This window comes from Cibotium barometz, chromosome 10 (assembly GCF_041138505.1).
Source record: "Cibotium barometz isolate CiBa-2024 chromosome 10, ASM4113850v1, whole genome shotgun sequence".
NCBI classification, from domain to species: domain Eukaryota; kingdom Viridiplantae; phylum Streptophyta; class Polypodiopsida; order Cyatheales; family Cibotiaceae; genus Cibotium; species Cibotium barometz.
Window position 1 is genome coordinate 38,520,346 of NC_141055.1, and position 20,698 is coordinate 38,541,043.

Genomic DNA, 20,698 nt, shown 5'->3' on the forward strand with positions numbered 1-20,698 from the left:
GGATGATCGGTTTGATATCTTAGGACCCATTGTGCAACTACATATTTTAGTATTTGTGGCTTTCTGCTTCCAGAAAGCCAACACTTGCTAATATGGCACCGAAATATTTTTTGCATTTCTATTAAATATATTATGTGAGATTTTCAAGAATAAGAGTATTTTTCTAAGGTAGGTTTTATTTTAGTATGTAATGATTTTAGTATCACACAAATTATTTGATATTCTATTAGACAACTAAGATTAAGACTTTCTCCTTCTAGAAAGACTTTCGACCATACAATTGCCATTAGACAACCAAGAGTAAGCCTTTAGATCATACACTTGCTACTAGACAACCAACATTAAGACCATACTTAACTAAAAACTCAAAACATTTTTATTAGTAGTGGGATGTTCACATTTTCATATTTGAGCTTAGTGTGAGATGTGCAGGCTTCAAAAAAGCAACAACTCTACAGTACACAAAGAAAAAGCAAAGGTACCCATTCATGGCTCTAGATAAATGCGCAGAGATGAGAAGCTTGAGCCTGCAATCAATCAAGGTATGGGCGAGCTCCGAGTCCTGCGAATACCCGTTGTTCTGAACTCTGGCGGAGGCCTCGGCAGCAGCAACACCGCCAACACCGCGCCCAGCAACGCCGATGCACCTCCCAGCAAGAATGCAGGAATGTTGCCACCTCCAAACAGTGTGTCAAATGGCCCACTTCCAACAGATATGATGACCTGCATAAAATAACGCAGATTTAATCCTACAATGATAGCTCGTCATGGCATCCATAATGCAGACGGTTAACGATCGCATGCTACGTGGCGCGTAGGTGGCAGAATGCCGTGGTAGTGATAGTGCTGTGTAGGAAGATGAGTTGGCAAGTCAACGAGTTGACCAATGATGATGTGCATTGTGGAGTATAGACATGACAAGGTGATGTCTGTTGATGATGTAAGAGGGTGATGTGGCACGACATACATGGCGGTGATGTGTCAGCCACATAAGCTCACACATGGCCACCCAAGAGCATGCCTCTAGGCTTAATGCACCATACCAAACCTAGAGTACCAAGGCTAATTAGGCTAATGACAATTACCTGCGGAATGACCACCGCCAAATTTAACACTCCCATCGATAATCCTGTAGCCCATACACACAAGGGGCACTGTTAAGAATAGTGGAATAATCTCCACTTCACCCAACCCTGCCATGACAGCTTCCACACATTACCTTGTCCACCTCCCATGTTAGAAGTCAATGTGGCTGTCAAAGCATAAGGTACACTATATGTCACCTGCACCACATTCATTGAGAGCTCAACTTTCAAGATCTATGCATCAAGCAATATTTCCATGACTACACCTACATCCACGCATCGTCAGTTCTTTCACCTACTCCACATACCAAACAGCAACTCGCTAAAATAAGAAAGCAGAAAGAAGGCACTCACTGCAAGAGGTGCCCCGAGAACGGCAAAAATAACCAAGGCTCCTGCTAGTGCACCTGTCTTGGGAGGATGGGAGGTAAGCTTGGTGAGCACAGCAGTGCAAGCAAAGCAGGCAGTGATAATAACATTGGCACCTGCCCACACATAGCTTGGACCCAGCTTCCTGCACAAGAATTCAATGGCCAAGGAGAAAAGCCCCAATACAAGAGACTGAAGCATGAGCCCAAAGGCCCCCATTCTAACACCCTTGTTATATAGCACAGAAGCACTTGTCTCCTCTCCAGTTGTTGGTATTCCTCCATACACATCCCGACCCATCCAATCCGTGTCGTATAGAGTGAAAGGAAACCACGCTATCCATGTCAATGCTGTCACAATGAGCACATACCACATTGTACGAGGAAGATCTCTGAATGCACCAATCAGCTCCCAGAAGAATGCCTCCCTCACTTCTTCTTCAACCTCCATGTCATCCTCCTCATCATCTTTTTCTTTCTCTGCATCACCTTTATTTTGCAGTCCAACACCTTTGAAAGGAGAAGCTTCACCTGCTAGAAGTGGGGTTTCTGATGTAGGAGCTGCTCCTGGCTGCTGATTAGGGGACCATGGTATTTCTGGAGCTGCTGTTACACTAATAACGACTGTGATGAGTAGGATGAACACACCGATCAAGAAGGCCGACTTGAGATTGGCACAGCTCACACCGCAAGCCTCGGTCTCAGTAAAGGGGAAAATGGCATACCAATTGCTCACAGAGCCCGCGGCAAAACCCAAGACATTGCCCACTGCCATAAAGAATGAGAAAAAGGAGTTCGCTCTTCTCGTCCTTCGCTGATTTTTTCCTGCCATGATGTAGAATACCATAGCCAAATTCCAATTAAGGAGTCCTTAAGAGTAAAGGACAAGGATAATGCAAATCAGGATAGCCAAAAGAATCAATGCAAGAAAAGTACCACCAACCATAGCCAGAAGTAAATTATTGGGACCCTAAAGGACAAGGATAATGCAAATCAGGATAGCCAAAAGAATCAATGCAAGAAAAGTACCACCAACCATAGCCAGAAGTAAATTATTGGGACCCTAAAGGACAAGGATAATGCAACTTACCAAATACAAACAACAAGGACAGAAATATCAGGGTAGATGACAATTACCGTCTGCCATAGCCAAAATTTGATGACATAGTCCTCAAATGATCGAACCATAGCCTATCTTCAGACAGACAGGTCTAAAAAATCATGGCAAACATAGTACCACCGAGCATAGCCAAGCTGTGTGATTCAGAGTCCTTGACAGGGATAACATGCAAATTTGCAATCCAAGCATAGCCACAACCCTCAAAAAAATAATAAGGATAACATGCAACCCTACACGACCAAAAAAAATAATCGAAGAGATGAAATAGAAGGTACTTTATCTCAACAAAGGCTCACTAAGACAAAGACATGGTCTCTACAAGGGCTCATTGACACAAGATCAACATAACAGTACATGGTCATTGAAACAATCATTTATAATGAGAGAGAGACACACACACAGAGTTGGTAAGCTTACCTGTAAAATCAGCAAGGAGGGCTCTACAAGGGCCTTGGAGGGTGTTGTTAGCAAGGTCCAAGATCCAAAATCCAAACACAAAGACAGCAATGGCCCTGGGCCTGGATGTGAGGGAGTCCCCCATGACATAGCCCAAGTCTGCAGCGAAGCCAATGAGGACGACTGCCACAATGACAAGGAAGGACCCAATGACAATGAAGGGGCGCCTCCTCCCATACTTGCTCTGGCAGTGGTCACTTGAATACCCTATGAGAGGCTGCACCACCATCCCTGATATGGGCCCACATAGCCAAATGTAGCTCGCCCATGTGTGTGGTATACCCAGCTCCTGCACATATGGTGTCAGTAAGGATAGCTGCAGTGCCCACCCAAACTGCACCCCTGCTGCCACTGATGCTATCCTTGCCAATGCCTTCAATGGTACCCTCTTGGGCTTGCTTGTGCTACCCTTGTCTGCCATTTATGGTTTTTTGTCAAATCAATGAAAGGGGCTGATCTCGTTCTAGGGGGGTTATTAAGCAATTAAGTCAATGGCTTGTTATGCACCATGGAACTATCACCACCAACATAGCGGAAATTCGGCTATGGCAAGGTTACGCAATGGAGATTCTGGCTATGGAGCTGTAATCACATGGAGCTTTAGGGTATGGCAAGTGGAACTCTCAGTACATGGAGCTCTCAATACATGAAGCCTTTTGATATCGCAAACAGAGCTCTCTCTTATGGCTACGCAAAGCAAGTAAAGCTATCACAACATGAGAGCTTTAGGCTGTGGCAAGGTAGATATCTTACCACGAGGGTTCAGCTATGGCGAACTACTGCATAAAGGTACACAATTATTCAAGATAAGATGAGGATGAAGAAGGCATATCAGAATTGAGTTCGTGGCTATGAAGCTCAAAAGCTTGATCAAGCTTTAGGCTATGCCGGAATTACACAGAGAATGGGTTAATATATATATATGGGCATGGGCGGGAGAAGAGGTGGTTCATAAAGACAAAATGTAGGTTCGACTGCCAGCTGGCCAGTGCCACGTAGACGCAAAACGGGGTTTGTGAATTAAAAAAATGGGGTCGCCAATGGCCTGCGGCACGCCACGCGGCATTCTGCTAGCTACGTGTCAGTGTTTTACAAGCTTTGTTTACTTGTGTCGCTGGCCCATTGGCTGCCTCCCTTTTTACCGACTGCTAGTGAAACTCGGAGCTTCAGCTTATTAATGAGGAGAATCTTCGTCAATGAATTGTACCATTATCCATAGTTATTTATTGCTCAATATATATTATGTTGTACCACTTCTAACATTTATTGCTCATGTAGGGCAATACCACCTCTAACATTTATTGCTCAATCAAGTCTCACTCTAGACTGTGGAGTCTTCTACTTCCATAAATTAGCAAAACATTTGTTGGGAAATATTGTAGAGCAGCTAGTGTAGTACAACTTCTAATGTTGATTGCTCAAGCAACTCTCACTCTTCTACTGGCCAATGGCCAATGGCAAACCTGTGTGAAAACATCCAAGGGCGGTTGGAACTTTTCAAGGTGAACGACAGACTCCTTTGAAGTGAATGAATTGGCTCGAAATTATGGTTGCCTTTTGATGGGCACCCTTGTCTGTCAAATTTGACGGCCAAAGTTTACATGTATGTTTTGACAGTTTGGAATTATTTTAACAAGTTTTTTACGTCCCAAACATCCAAAAATGTGCATTACACCCAAAACATGCATGACAGTTTAGAATTATTTTAGCAAGTTTTTCACGTCTAAAACATCCATAATCCAAAAATGTGCATGACGGTTTAGAATTATTTTAGCAAGTTTTTTACATCCAAAACAGCCAAAAACATGAATGACGCCCGTCAATTGGCATAGGATGTGTCCAAGCTAAAGGACTTGTTTCACAAACACCACGAACACATTACGGACATGCCCCTTAAAATGCCACATCATGTTTAAGAAATTTCTTTGGCCGTCCATGGTTGAAAACTAGGTGGAAGGCTAACCATATTACCGTGCTTGCAAGACTTGAACCATACACTCTCTTGAGTAGTTTCTTCCCTTCCAAGCCTAAACCCAAGTCTAACTAGGCTTGTAAAGTAGGTTAGGTAATGTACCAAACCTAGGTGGAGACTCATGTCTAACATGTCATCTACATATGGCATTCATTTCACCTCAACATGCCACCTCAATGTGCCACCTCAACATTGATGATATGGCATGCCACCTCATCATTGATAACTTGGCATTCCACCTCATTTATTAATGACATGGAATGCCACCTCATTAGATGCCATGTCACATGGATTAACACATCATCAAGGAGAGAAAGCTATCACCTCACCTTGAGTTACTGCCACGTGTCACATGTGTATGCCAAGTCAGCGGCCATGCCACATCATCAGCTCCCATGTATGGGTGCATCCATTCATGGTTTCACATACATGTAAAGTAATATATATTTAATTTATAGATAATCCATGCATATGTATGTAAATACTATTATGATATTTAATTTGTTTAAATATATATATACATAAATAAGAAAATATATTATTTCACTTATATGAAATTTTAAAAAATTAGCTATATTTATTAATTTATTACATATATATTATTTTTTTATATATTTTTAAAATTTTAAATAATAAATTTTAATTTTAACAAAAATAAATAATATATTACATAGACTTCTTCTTTTCTAATACAACTCTTTAAAGTTCTTCTCAAATATGTATGTATGTATGTATGTATGTATATATATATATATATATATATATATTATAGTTAAAAGAAATATATTTTGTGTCAAAAGAGATTTTCTTATTTTTAGAAATTTTATTTTTATCTTAGAAAAATTATTATATAAAAAACCTCTCCATTTTAAAAATCTAACCAAAGATATCATGTAGATTTAATAAAAAAGATATATCTATTAATCCATAATCATCTAATTGAATAAAGAAAATCTTATCTTATGAATTAGAATATCCAATCCAATGCAAGATAAGAGAGTGTTGTTTCCTACAAATGCACACTTCTATGCTCATTTCATTCAATCATAGCTTGGTGTCTAGTCTTCATATCATTTTGTAGAGAATGGGCTAACAAAGTCGCAAGAGAAATAAATCTGATAGGAATAGGAAACCACCTACTCATGTGGCTCAAGAAGCGGAGAGAAAGAGGATAGCTTGCGAGCGGAAAAGAGAGTGGAGAGCATGCCAATGAGCAACCACTAACGTTCGCGGGCCACCACCACCCTCATCTCCTCCACCCACCTCTGCCTACTATTGCCCCCCTTGGTTCGGTTGAAGCATGTGAGCCTCCTCCTCCTCCTGCTAGTGATGAGAGTGTGAATGCAAGAGCCACCATAAAGCAAGCGAGCCATACGTCGTCATGTGTCCAAGATCATTCACAACTTCTTTCAATATCTCACTCCTTGTCACAATCTTTTCTTCTCACATCTCTTATATTGACCATCCTGACCTAGATGAGAGTAGGGCTATTGGTGGGATTGGTGAGAGGGAGTCAAGAGAGGAGAGCAGGTGATGAGGTTCTTAATAGTGTTTGTCTCTCATACGCGTCCATTAAGAAGAGGAATACCTTGGATGCATTGGCTACTCATCGTGCTATTGTAGCGACTATTTGTAGACCCCATATGGCAAGTGAGATAATAGCTACCTCTCGCATTCTTCGCACACCACGCACTCTTAGAGGTGGTTCTTTTAGGAGGCAAAGTCTAGATGCTGCTGATGATGCTAGGGTATTGTGGCTTCTAGTGGTCATGCTCCTGGGTGTAATCGTTTGATTAACGATAGCACCAAGGCATTTCTAGAGAAATTTTGGGAGGAGAATTGTAGAGCTTCACTAGTGTTCAAGAAAGCATTGTGAAAAAGAGTCTCAAAGGATGCGTTCATCAAACATGGGGCTTGCTTTGTTGAGGTGAGTCAAACTGAGTTACATACACAATTTGTGTAGGCACACCCTCACCTCAAGATTGGACCGTGGAGTCACATGGCATGAGTGGTGGATTTGGTATGACGGGTGTGGTCGTCAATTCAAGTCTTTGAGCCAGTTCTATTGGCTTTAAAGATGGCACACGGAGACTGGTAGACAGGTCATTTAGAGCTTTAAAGATGGCACACAGAGACTGGTAGACAGGTCATTTAGAGATTTTTTTACACTGGCCACAGCAGGAAGGGGGAGCATGACAGTGCTGGTGCATACGTGAAGCGTGCTTTATGATGTTACCAGCTTCGGAACAATGCAGAGAGTTTTAGAGATGCACAGCACGTGGCGGAGTGGTGTACATAGCACTTGAGTGGTAGCACAATCTCTTCTTATCCCTCACATGATGCGAGGATGGTTAGGAGATATTTTTGGTGTGTGGATGGCAGCACTATTGATCCCTCTTTGGCACTCGATTGCCAGACAGTTCCAGGCACTTTGGGCTTCCACTCCATTTGGAGCACCTTCCGGAGGCAGCGACCCCACTATCTTCACATGGTGACTTCCATGCATCTGTGAGGGTGATTGGGGTGACTGTGTCATGTCTGCATGGGTAGATCCTTGGACTGAGTGAGTGATTACACCTTAGCATCCTATGCATGTTGTACTTACGACACTTGATGCTAGCACCATGTTTGTAGTTGACTATGATGAGCTTACAGATTTATTGACCATGGATGATGCCTTTGATGTCATTGTTCCCTATGGCAATGAGGAGGAGGTGGAGTACTATTTGTTGTGATGCTCTATGCCAAAGAGCACTCTCAATGAGGATGCCATCGATTGGTCATGGGGTTCAATTTGATGCACATAGTATGATCATGGCAGCAGGTTACTATTTTTAGCACGTTCGTAAGCATGGGAGATACATTCATTTAGAACATATCTCACTTTTTCTCATTGTAATTTGTATCTTTTGATGTCTACTTGTTGCATCGTTGATGTCTATTTGTTTGGTGTTTAAATTGGGCCTTTGGCATGCATATTGCACACAAATGTGGTCTGATGGTGACCAAAATTTGTGAGAGTGTAAATGGGGTATACATCCTCATTCTTGCAAAGTTTGGTCACCATGAGGCCTTAGAGAGCCCAGTTTTCTATGGGCTATGTGTGTGCCAAAGGCCTAATTTTCTATGGGCTCTCTAAGGCCACAACACACAGAAAATTGGGCCTTTGGCACACACATTGCGCAAAAATGTGATCCACTGGTGACCAAACTTTGCAAGAGTGAGGGTGTAAAGCCCATATACACTCTTGAAAAGTTTGATCACCATTGAACTACATTTGTGTGCAATGTGCATGCTAAAAGGCCCAATTTTCAATGGGCTCTCTAAGGCCACAACACATAGAAAATTGGGCCTTTGGCATGCACATGGCACACAAATGCGCTCCCATGGTGAACAAACTTTGCAAGACTAAGGGTGTGGACTCCATGTACACTCTCGCAAAGTTTGGTTACCATTGGACCACATTTGTGTGTAATGTGCGTGCTAAAGGCCAATTTTCAATGGGCTCTTTAAGGCCACAACACATAGAGAATTGGGCCCTTTGGCATGCATATTGCACACAAATGTGGTCCGATGGTGATGAAACTTTGAAAGAGTGAGGATGTGGACCCCACACTTTCTCTTGCAAATTTTGGTTACTCTCGGACCACATTTGTGTGCAATGTGCATGCTAGGGCCTAATTTTCAATGGGCTCTCTAAGGCCAAAACACATAGAAAATTAGGCCTTTGGCATGCACATTGCACACAAATGTGTGACCAAACTGTGCAAGAGTGAGAGTGTGGACCCCAAACTTGATCTTGTAAAGTTTGGTCACCATCGAACCACCTTTATGTGCAATGTGCATGCCAAAGGCGTAATTTTCAATGGGCTCTTTAAGGCCACAACGCATAGAAAATTGGGCCTTCAGCATGCACATTGCACACAAATGTGGTCTGATGGTGATTAAACTTTGTAAGAGTGAGGGTGTAGACCCGTATATATACTTGAAAATTTTGGTTACCATCGGTCTACATTTTGTGTGATGTGCATGCTAAGGCCCAATTTTCAATGGGCTCTCTAAGGCCACAAGACATAGAAAATTGGGCTTTTGGCACGCACATTGCACACAAATGTGGTACGATGGTGACCAAACTTTGCAAGAGTGAGGTTGTAGACCCCACACTTGCTTTTGAAAATTTTGGCCACCATCCGACCACATTTGTGTGTAAGGTGCATGCCAAAGGCCCAATTTTCAATAGGCGGGACTAAGGCCACACAACACATAGAAAATTGGGCCTTTGGCAAGCACATTGCACATAAATGTGATTTGATGGTGGTGAAAAACTTTGCAAGAGTGAGGATGTAGATCTTATATAAACTCTTGAAAAGTTTGGTCACCCCATCAGACGAAATTTGTGTGCAATGTGCGTGGTAATGGCCCAATTTTCAATGGGCCTCTAAGGCCACAACACATAGAAAATTGAGCCATTGGCATGCACATTACACACAAATGTGGTTCGATGGTGACCAAAATTTGTAAGAGTGTATACGGGGTCTACATCCTCACTCGTGAAAACTTTGGTCATCGTCGGACCACATTTGTGTGCAATGTGCGTGCCAAAGGCCCAATTTCCTATGGGCTCTCTAAGGTCACAACACATATAAAATTGGGCCTTTGGCATGCACATGGCACACAAATGTAGTCCGGTGGTGGTGACCAGAGACTTTGCAAGAGTGAGGTTGGGGTCCACAAACTTTCTCTTGCAAAGTTTGGTCACCATTGGACCACATTTGTGTGCAATGTGTATGCCAAAGGCCTAATTTTCAATAGCACACCACATAGAAAATTAGGCCTTTGACATGCACATTGCACATAAATGTGATCAGATGATGAACAAAATTTTCAACAGTGAGGGTGTAGACCTCGTATATACACTCTTGAGTTTGATCACCATTCAACCACATTTTGTGTGCAATGTGTGTACTAAGGCCCAATTTTCAATGGGCTCTCTAAGGCCACAACACATAGAAAATTGGTCCTTTGGCACGCATATGGTACACAAATGTCGTCGGATGGTGAGAAAACTTTGCAAGAGTGAGGGTGTGGACCCTACACTTGCTCTTACAAAGCTTGGTCATTGGACCACATTTGTGTGCAATGTGCGTGCCAAAGGCCTACTTTTTAATGGGCTCTCTAAGGCCACAACACATAGAAAATTGGGCCTTTGGCATGCATATTGCACACATATGTGGTCCGATGGTGACCAAACTTTTTAAAAGTGAGTGTAGGCTCCACACCCTCACTTTTGCACAGTTTGGTCACCATCGGACCACATTTGTGTGCAATGTGTGTGCCAAAGGTCCATTTTGGACCTTTGGCATGCACATTCTACACAAATGTGGTCCGATGGTAATCAAAATTTACAAGAGTGAGTGTGTAGACCCCATATACACTCTTGCAAAGTTGGTCACCATTAGACCACATTTTGTGTGCAATGTGGGTGCCAACAACGACCCAATTTTCAATGGGCTCTCTAAGGCCATAACACATAGAAAATTGGGCCATTGGCATACACATTACACACAAATGTGGTCCGATGGTGACTAAACTTTGCAAGAGTGTATATAGGGTCTACACCCCTCACCCTTGTAAAGTTTGCAAAGGCTCAATTTTCTATGGGCTCTCTAAGGCCACAACACATAGAAAATTGGGCCTCTGGCATGAACATGGCACATAAATGTGGTATGATGGTGAACAAACTTCACAATAGTGAGGGTGGGGTCCATGCACTTTCCCTTGCAAAGTTTAGTCACCATTGGACCACATTTGTGTGCAATGTGCATGCCAAAGGCCCAATTTTCAATAGGCGGCAGACTAAGGCCACAACACATAGAAAATTAGGTCTTTCGTACACACATTGCACACAAATGTGGTCCAATGGTGACCAAACTTTGCAAGAGTAAGGGTGTAGACCCTGTATACACTCTTGAAAAGTTTGGTCCATCAGATCACATTTGTGTGCAATGTGTGTGCTAAGGCTCAATTTTCAATGGGCTCTCTAAGGCCACAACACCTTTTTCAATTGGGCCGTTGGCACGCATATTGCACATAAATGTGGTCCGATGGTGAACAAACTTTTCAAGATTGAGGGTGTGGACCCCATATACACTCTTGCAAAGTTTATTCACCATCGGACCACATTTGTGTGCAATGTGTGTGCCAAAGTCTGAATTTTCAATGGGCTCTCTAAGGCCACAACACATAGAAAATTGGACATTTGGCACGCAAATGGCACACAAATATGGTGACCAAACTTTGAAAGAGTAAGGGTGTGGACCGCATATACACTCTCGCAAGTTTGGCCACCATTGGCCCACATTTGTGTGCAATGTAAGTGCCAAAGGACCAAATTTCAATGACATGATTCTATGTAACCAAAATGGGATGATGTATAAATATAACAAAATAATACATGGGACAAATCATGAAACTAAAATGGGATGACATAACCAGAATGGTGTGATTTATAAATATAACACAATAATACATGGGACAAATCATGAAACTACAACATAAGTGTGCTAGCCCATCTATTAGAAGCTTAGACACCAGACAACACTAATAAAAACATCATGTGCTAACCTAGCTACTTTGGCTTTAGTCACTATCACTATCCAAGCCTAGCCAATTTGGATCATCATCCAAGCCTAGCCAATTTGGATCATCATCTACAAAATTACCTCGTTGTTCAAGGAGTCTCTAGAACTCACTGTGCAATAGTAGTCTTCTGCTGGGCTCCCTCCACCGTGGGTCCACGCGATAGTATGCCTATCTGCACTGCATCAAGAACCCTTTGTGCCTCTCTCTCTCTCTCATGATGCCCGTAGCCTGACCTGTCTCTATAGCCAAAGAGTGAAGTCAGCACCCACATATGTCTCTCACTCCACACGTGTAATCTTCTCAACTATCATGACTCTATGTCGATATGTCTCAATAGGCATGCCATTAGGTCCATCACTGCCAATGCGCTCAAGAGCTGTGTGCTTGCTCTCCTCTGGAGGAACCCTCATGTCCATTTATTGATCCATAAACACGAAATAATTCGTTCAGACCAAAAATCTCTTTATTGAAAGTACAATATGAACATTGGCTTCCTTCAAGATGCGTAATATTAACTTCAGAAAATTCACCTTGAAGTTTTGTAATGTGTACAGATTTCTTTGGTATGAACTTCTTCGGTGCCACCTTTTGTCCAGGTGCCTAGCTGCATTTAAAGGACATAATTTCTTCATGTGTCCCTTTTCCTTGCATTTGAAACATGTGATATTATCCTTGCTCATAAATTTCTACTCCTTGCTGGCATTGTCAGATTTTTTTGATTTTGGTGTGAAAACCAACTTTCTTTTTTGTCCACTATTTGAAAAAGTGAACTGGATTTCTTTTCATTAGACGATGGTTTTGATGTGTTGGCGCTAACCATAGTCTAATGAAAAACTTGAGCTGTGCCGCCTGAATAACATCCTCAGCCATTTTCACCTTGCATTTCTTTACCTCGTACTGATAATCATGAGCTAGACCATTGATGAAAATCCCACATAAAGTATGATCATCAAATTTGGTATTGGCAGCCAATTGTCTAAATTTATGCACATAATTATCAAAAGACTAATTTCCCATGCTATTTTTAACAAGCTTGGCAATTATTTTGAATTCATCCTTTGGTTGGACATACTCTTTTTTAAAAGCTTCCTAAAAAATTTGCCAAGTGGTGGGAATGGAATCATCTTTGAGATCCTTCCACCAAGTTAATATCTTTCCTTTCAATAAACCCTGCGCCATCTGTGCAGCCTTTGCGCATCTGTGAATGGATCAAAGGCAAAATGTGTAATTGAGCCAAGCATCTACACATTCGTGAGTCTTCTCCTTTTTCTCATCGCCGCCGCCGTACACTTTTGGTGCAAATGACGGAGAAACCACATCTGTGAATGGATGAAAGGCAAAATATGTAATTGAGCCAAGCATCTACACATTCGTGAGTCTTCTCCTTTTTCTCACCGTCGCCGTACACTTTTGGTGCAAATGATGGAGAAACCGCTTTGGTAGGAGCAAGAGGTGCCGCCAAAAGAGCTTTTTGCAAAGTCAAAATCTGCATCTTTAGTGACTCCATCTCGTCATGACATTTGACAGTAGTTGCCTCAAGATGCTCTGTCACTTCCAAAAATTCACTCTTCCAACAGCCTCCTCTTCTTCAACTTGAAATTTTAGATCTTCCCCACCCAAGTTCGGATGATCACTCATCTCATCGACATTATCATTGACTGAGAAGTCAATATGAGCCATGGTAATAGATTTCTTAAAAAAAAAAATCACAATTCACTCAAATTAAACTTCACTTACTCTCTTTTGACGACCAAAATGACCTAGCAAATCAATTTGCTAGAACTGACTGCACATAAGAAAAAATGCTTTAATTAGCATTTGGTGACTAAACAATGGTAAAAAATCATGAAAACACTCTCTAGAATTAACCAAATGGAAACAACTACAAATACGAGGCACACTCGCATTAATTATACGCAAATAATCTGCATCTATTTAATGTCAGCACGTAAAAAACGTACTTCAACACTAGATAACCCCCGAAAATATTAAATTCTCGAGAAAAAAGAATTATCATAATTTTTTTCTAATTTTCCCTATTTTTTAGGGCTTTAAAATTTACTAATTTTGAAATCCACCAAATCCTATCTTATGGCAATCCAAATCTAAAATTTTTGAGCAAATGTTAGCAATAAAATTTGTTAGAAAACAAATAATATTTTAAAAATACCAATTTTTAAGATTTTTAAAATAGTTTCTAGAAATTTTCTAATTTTTGGTAATTATTAAAAAAATACCCCGAGAACCCTTGAAGACAAAAATTTCCAATTTTGCTCGAAAATTCTCAAATCCAATTAAAATTTAAAATTTTAATGAATTTATAAATTTTCTAGGTAAAAAAAAAGATTTTTAATGGAATTTGAACAGTCCACGGGCGCTCGCCACATGCCGGTCACCAAACCCAGATATTCCTAAAATTTGAAATAACCTTTGTCTAATTTTCCATGATTTTTTAATTTTTTTAAAAATTTAATGCACCCTGAATGCATTAGAATACGAACGGTCAAAAAATTTCGAAACCCGAAAGGCCATCCTGGAATACGGAAAGTCAAGGGTCATGGGAAAATGAAAGGACAAAAAAACTATGGAATATGGGAACTCAAAAAAAAGGACCCTAAAGGTCAAAGGGCTCAACATGAATTTTTTTTAAAAATATCATGAATAAGAAGATCGTTTTTCTCTTTTTTAAAGCTTTAATCAAAGATTAATTTAGATAAGCTTTTTTTAGAAGCTTAATAAAAAAAATTTAAAAGAAAAATGGGGGGGGCCTGTGCGTCGACGGCTTGCAGAAAAAAGCCCCCCTCCCATAGCGCGTGCGATTGAGAGAGAGGGGAGAGGAGCATAGAGCTCATTCCCCCACTCATCCTCCATCTCCACTCTCTCTTTCTTCAACTCTTCTTCTCCACTCTCCTTTCTCTGTATGTGATTAAAGTTTTCATCCTAATTTTTTTTACTAATCATGATTAATATTAATCAAATCTACCCCACCTAAGAGGTGTTCAAACGAGGGAATCATGATTAATATTAATCAAATCTATCCCACCTAAGAGGTGTTCACACGAGGGAGAAGAACATGAAGGAAAACTCAGATTTGAGAGATGGAAAAAATGCCATGCACACGGGAGAGAACCCAATGCACTGACATGCTACCCCTACTGTATTTCAGCAGAAAATCGACAGAGATCTGATAGCACGCTCGTGGGAAACTCGTAAAAAATGCATAAAAATGTTTTTTTAACCATAAAATGCTCAAACAATGTCCTAAAAATTAGGAAAAAATTCCTAAATTTATTTGAGATGTAGGGAAATCCTTTTTTTAGAAAAATATCCACATTGTCATGTGTGGTATTTTGGTTAAAAAATCCGTAATTGCTTATTTTAACCATAAAAATAAAGAAAAATAGCATTTCCACTCACGGAATTTCCCCGCAACGTCGATACGTCATCCAAGTCAAGAAGCACCACGTTCCAACTGCCATATTGACGTTCCCAATACATAGAACACCAAAACAAACCAAAAAATAACATTTTTTTGTTTAGTAAATGTTACAATTTACTTAAAAAATGCTAAAATTTTGGAATAATGAGAGAAAAATAAGAGGAGAAAAGCATCATAAATTAACTAGAAACTTGTCTGATACCACTGTTAAAACCCTAAATATTTCTCTAGCTAATAACCATACATAAACATGCATGAACCAGGTATATACTCATCCACCCAACCATCCCCGAGCCCAAGGGTGCACACATAAATACAATGAAGTATCACATATCTTACCTTAGTGTCCCATGCCACCAAGAGACATGACTTCACTCCAGCAGCACTTAGCTCTAGCTTGAAATAGCAAGAGATTAGACACAATGCTCTATACAAGAGAATATCTCTTGAGTGTGCCCCATGCCCCTATTATATAGGAGGGCCCTCAAGTGACTCTTGACTCTCCATTTTCATGTGTGACCCTTGGTTGCCTGACCCTAAACTCAACCCAAGGTTAGACCTAACCCTTGTCCCACTAGAGCATGTTCCCATGCTCCCATGTTCACATGCCTAGAGGGTGGGTTAGCCTCCTAGTATATGCACATAACAGGTAGCTACTAGGCAAGTGCAACAAGTAGGTACAATAGTAAGGTGCATTGTCACATCTTAAGGCACCCTTCATGCTAAAGCAAAGGGGCATTATACTATGCAGTGAAGCAAAGGGGGGTTTTAAAATTCAGATTCGAGGCCATTTCAGGCCCTGTTTTGGCTCTACAAGTTTTTCACAAGCACTCTGTGAAAGTGTCGATTTTGACAGTGTATACCCAATGCAAATTTGCGGTGGCAGCATAGTCGATGCAGAGAGTCAGAGATTTTTAAGTTGGTGGTGGATGTATGTTTGTGTGAGTGTGTTGGTGGGGGAATATGACCGCTTATTCCTACTGAGATTCACTAGTGATGCATGCAACATACACTAGAATAACTATGGATCTAATGTAAAACAAACACAACACATAGATCATGGAACACTACCGGGCCCTTCACTTAATGAACAATGATGAAACATGATACGTTAACACATAACTTTACAGACCATCAGGCATGAAGCAGAACTAAAATATACATAAACGTAACAAGAAGATGAATGTACATGAGAGAGAGAAATAGCAAAAAGGGATGGTCTTGCTTATATCAATCCAAATCAAAAGATAATACAATCGATAGCCATCCTTTGCAAGGCTCCAGACTCATACTTTTATAGTGCCTACTTACAATATCTACCAATACTTGTGATGATAAGATGCGCTGCGGCTGAGTGTTTAAGGAAGTGCCGTTTCTTGTTGCAATAAAGTAGGCGACCCTTGACAGTTGGCGGTGCTGACATGCGGCTATCCGGCTACTGCTGCGATGTTGGTTGATGTTGGCCCACGGTTTAGGCTAGCCTATGGCTAACACTTGGCACACCCGGTGGGTCGGATTACCAATCCAACGACTGGAACCCACAAAATTATCGTCTTTTGGACTGTTAGATGTCTTTTATATGGGCAAGTTCTGATCATAACTAATGATGATCTCTGGTTCGACGCTTGTAGAGGCTGGATCCTGAATGTTGTGGTCCACGAGATGAATTATGGGGATTAATTCCTGGAAGTAGACTTTCGGAAGAAAAATTTCGGGGTAGTACTTACTTCTTCCCAACGTACTCACCTTGAGTTCCTTGATGTGAGCAAGGATCTCTGCGGTGTTATGGATGTCGGTTTGCTTCTTGTCTTTGTCGGGCATTATCATGGTGATGAGCCGGCCATGCAACTGGTCATTGTTCTTTTGGAGAGCAGTGGAGTAACCTTTCATCACTTCCAACAACTGCAGCTTTCCTATGTTGGTCGGTGTGTGTGGATTTAATGCTGGCAAGTTCTGGGGGGGTATTTCCACTTTTGTTGCTTTTGCTACTTTCCTAACTTCACCACTTACGTCAGAGCGCAAGGTGATGCTCTGAGGTGAGGATGGCTCTGCCTCTTCTAGTATTATTCCAGCGACCTCGAGTAGCAACACAGAGATAGGAGGTAGAGGAGTTGCCCACAATCCTTAAATATGAGATCTTGTGTTTGCATGTTCCCCCATGTTACTACCACTATTGGTAACTTTAGAATCATACCGTTTTCTTATAGACGGTCCTTTGGTGCCCTTATGTTATGTCTCCATCTTTCAGAATGATGGCTTCTTTTTCTTATGCTACCAAAGTAACTGTCATTGTCATTAGAGCTATGACAATGGTGCTGGCTATTGGCATAGCCAGGAGTGAGCTTTGGAAACCCATTCTTTGATCTCCAGTGTTGTGCAGAAGGCGGTTCTCGTTTTGGTGGCTATTCTTGCTTCTCCCCTTATTGTAAGGATCTTTGCTGGTGGCACCAGAGCGCACTGGACTTCGTTAATAGAAACTTCTATGAGGGTGTAGATGGCCACCATAGGTGGTGGCTTCTTTTCCAGGGTGATGGTAACTATGGCTTGTGCAAATGGAGATAGAAGAAGGAACTAAGGGTTGTTGAGTTTTGGGAGAGTGTGGTACCTCATGGGATGTGGATGTACAGATGGGTGGTACTTCAGTTGTGGATATGGGGGTTGGGTTTTCTAAGGTTAGGAGTTTGTCTTTCGGTATGTATATGGTGTTCTTCATGGTTGTATATGGTGTTCTTCATGGTTGTATGCAGAACATGTGTAAGGCAAGAGAAAGTGAAGAACATGTGTTGCAGGTGAAGGGTCATGGGTTGGGGCAAGAAGGGGTGCTTCATTCAAACAGATAGATACACCTATATTAGTTGAATTTAGGGGGGGGGTTAAGAGTTACCATATAGCATTGGCATGCAGTGATTGAAGATTTTTTATTAGACTGCATCATGTCGCTGAGCCCTTGAGGCGAATTTAGGGGGGGGGTTAAGAGTTACCATATAGCATTGGCATGCAGTGATTGAAGATTTTTTATTAGACTGCATCATGTCGCTGAGCCCTTGAGGCGAATCTATCACGATTGTTTGGAGAGGGGCGCTGTCATGATGGTGATGGATGCTCAGGTAGTGGATTGGTGGTTTTGTTGCCTTAATGAAGGGATTTAGTGGCATCGACGCATGGTAGGGTCACAGGCGATAACCGTTGACCGGCTTCTGAAAACGTTCATCATTGAGCATTTCGAGAGAAGGAAAGTGCCGTCTCATAGAACTTTTCCATGATCTAGAATGGTCCTATCCATTGGAGCTTCAATTTTTTGGGATGTGGACCCATGCGAGATTGGATTAGATCTTCTTCTTTGAACATCCAGAATTTGGAGTGATGGTCGACCCATTTCTTCCTTCTTTTCTGAATGACTATGGGGATGTAGAAACTCTTGAAGTGGGCTTCATCCAATGCAAGGAGCTGGTCTAGGCACGATGTTGAAGGGACTCTTCCGGGCTTAGCTTTTCTGCAATAGCAATGCGAAGACTTGGCACTAGGAATTCCATGGGTATGACTGCCTCAGTGCCATATACTAGTTTGAAAGAGGTCATTTTGGTGGATAGTTTATAGGCTGTGCAGAATGCCCATAAAGGTGAATAAAGCTTTTCATCCCAATCATTGTGATTTTGATTGACCAACTTTGTGGGGATTTTCTTAAGGATTTTGTTGGTTGATTTGGCTTGGCTGTTAGCTTGCAGATAGTACATTGTGGAGCGTTTATGAATGATGAGATGTTAGGTGACTAGTTCTTTGATGACATCATTAAAAAAGTGCTTGCCTTGGTCACTAATCAACTCAATTGGGAATCCGAAATGAGTGATTATCATCTCATACAGGAATTTGGCAGTTGATTGTGTCGTGTTATCCCCAGAGAGGACGGGGTTGTACCCATGGAGCTGTAATTTGTTGTTACTAGGATATGCTTATGATGACCGGTGAAACGAGCTGGGGGCCTAAATGGGCCAACAAAGTTGAGGCCCCCTTTCTAGAATGGTTCTAGGGGAAGGATTGGGTTGTGTGGCATCTTGTCTCTGTCTGTTGGCTAGCCAAGACGTTGGCATACATCACACTGTTTGGCCCATTTATAGGAATCACCAAGTACTGTCGGCCACCATGAGAGTCCTACTTGAAGGATTTTCCTCCCGGTGATTTCTTTGGCGAAGTGTCCTCCACCAATTCCTTAATGAGATTGTATGAGGACAGATTTCTACTCAAGTGGTGGGATACACCTCCGAAGGATTTGGTCGATTCCTTTGTTGTATAGCTGGCTGGCTATAACTTGAAAGTACCGGCTGCTCGCTGCATATTGTAATTCGCTTCTGTTGATCTTTGAAAATACTATCCTCCATTAGACATATGACAAAAAATGTTAGCATTTCATCATACCATGTCTGGGGGATGGGAGTGACTGTGTCAGTTGTTAATAGTTCAACATCCAGTAGGTCATCTGCCACTCTGGTTAGGGCTTCTCCAAACTTAAGCCAGGATAAATAATCTGCCCACTGTATGATTGGCACGTGGGGTGTGCACTATTCTGAACTCAAATTCTTGGAGTATTAATATCCATCTAGCTAGCTTTCCTGCTATACTCTACTTATCTACCAAATACAACAAGGCAGAGTGATCTACATGATGAAAGGTAAATTTATTACCCAATAGGTAGTGCCGAAACTTGGTTACTGGAGTAGATCATGCCAAGGGCTTCTCTCTGTGTGTGGTTGAGTAGTTCCACTCAGCATTAGAAAGCCTTCGACTGGTGTAGTAGACAAGGCGAAACGATTTCTTCTCAGCCTCTTGCATCAGCACATGAGGCATCTACAAAGACATGAATGAGCAAGTTCTAGTTTGGAGGTTGGACCAACGGTGCTTCTGGCAGCAGCATGAGCTTAAGATGGTAGAATACTATGTCAAATTCCTCCGTCCAATTGAAATTTGCTTGCCTTAATTGCTTGGTCAGAGGCATTTTGATATTTTATTTAAAGGGACTGCTACATGGGCAAGGTATCTGAGCATTTGGTTGTGCCATTTGACTTGTCCCAAAAATCTTCTGAGCTCTTTCTCATGTGTTGGAGTTGGGCTTTCCGGAGCACCTCGACCTTGGCTAGGTTGACTATTATTCCTTCTTTGAAAATGATGTGGCCTAGTAGCATTCTGCTTTGGATAGCAAAGGCACATTTAGTTGGATTGAGACTTAATTTGGAGAGTCAGAATTTGGCCAAGCACAGGTAGATGCATCAAATGCTGAGATGATTTACCAAAAACACTAAAGTCATCAATGAATGCTTGCATGAAGGAGGTCAGAAAATTGGTGAAAATTTCCTAGACCATGCGCTGAAATGTGGTGGGAGCATTCTTGAGGCCAAAGGTCATGACATTTGATGCAAAAGCTTCCCATTCTGTGATGAAAGCTATTTTTTGCCAGTCTTCTGGGACCATTTGAACTTATTATATCCATAGAACCCATCTAGAAATGAATACATCTCATGGCTTGCTACAACATCGAGCATGGAATTTGTGAATGGCATGAGATGGTTGCTGCATTTAGCTTCCGGTAATCTATATAGACCCTCAACTTTTGGTTTTTCTTGG

At 41.5% G+C, this 20,698-nt stretch overlaps 1 protein-coding gene across 1 annotated transcript; it reads right to left on the reverse strand.

Annotated features, from left to right (window-relative positions):
• Window positions 1-361: 361 nt before the first annotated feature.
• Window positions 362-3,920, reverse strand: LOC147634877 (sucrose transport protein SUC9-like). The gene is made up of 5 exons (XM_086804090.1): window positions 2,991-3,920; window positions 1,440-2,278; window positions 1,220-1,283; window positions 1,086-1,129; window positions 362-723 (listed from the first exon to the last, which is right to left on the reverse strand). Exons 1-5 carry the CDS (start codon window positions 3,448-3,450, stop codon window positions 538-540), a joined length of 1,593 nt encoding a protein of 530 aa, XP_086660216.1. The 5' UTR covers window positions 3,451-3,920; the 3' UTR covers window positions 362-537.
• Window positions 3,921-20,698: the final 16,778 nt, after the last annotated feature.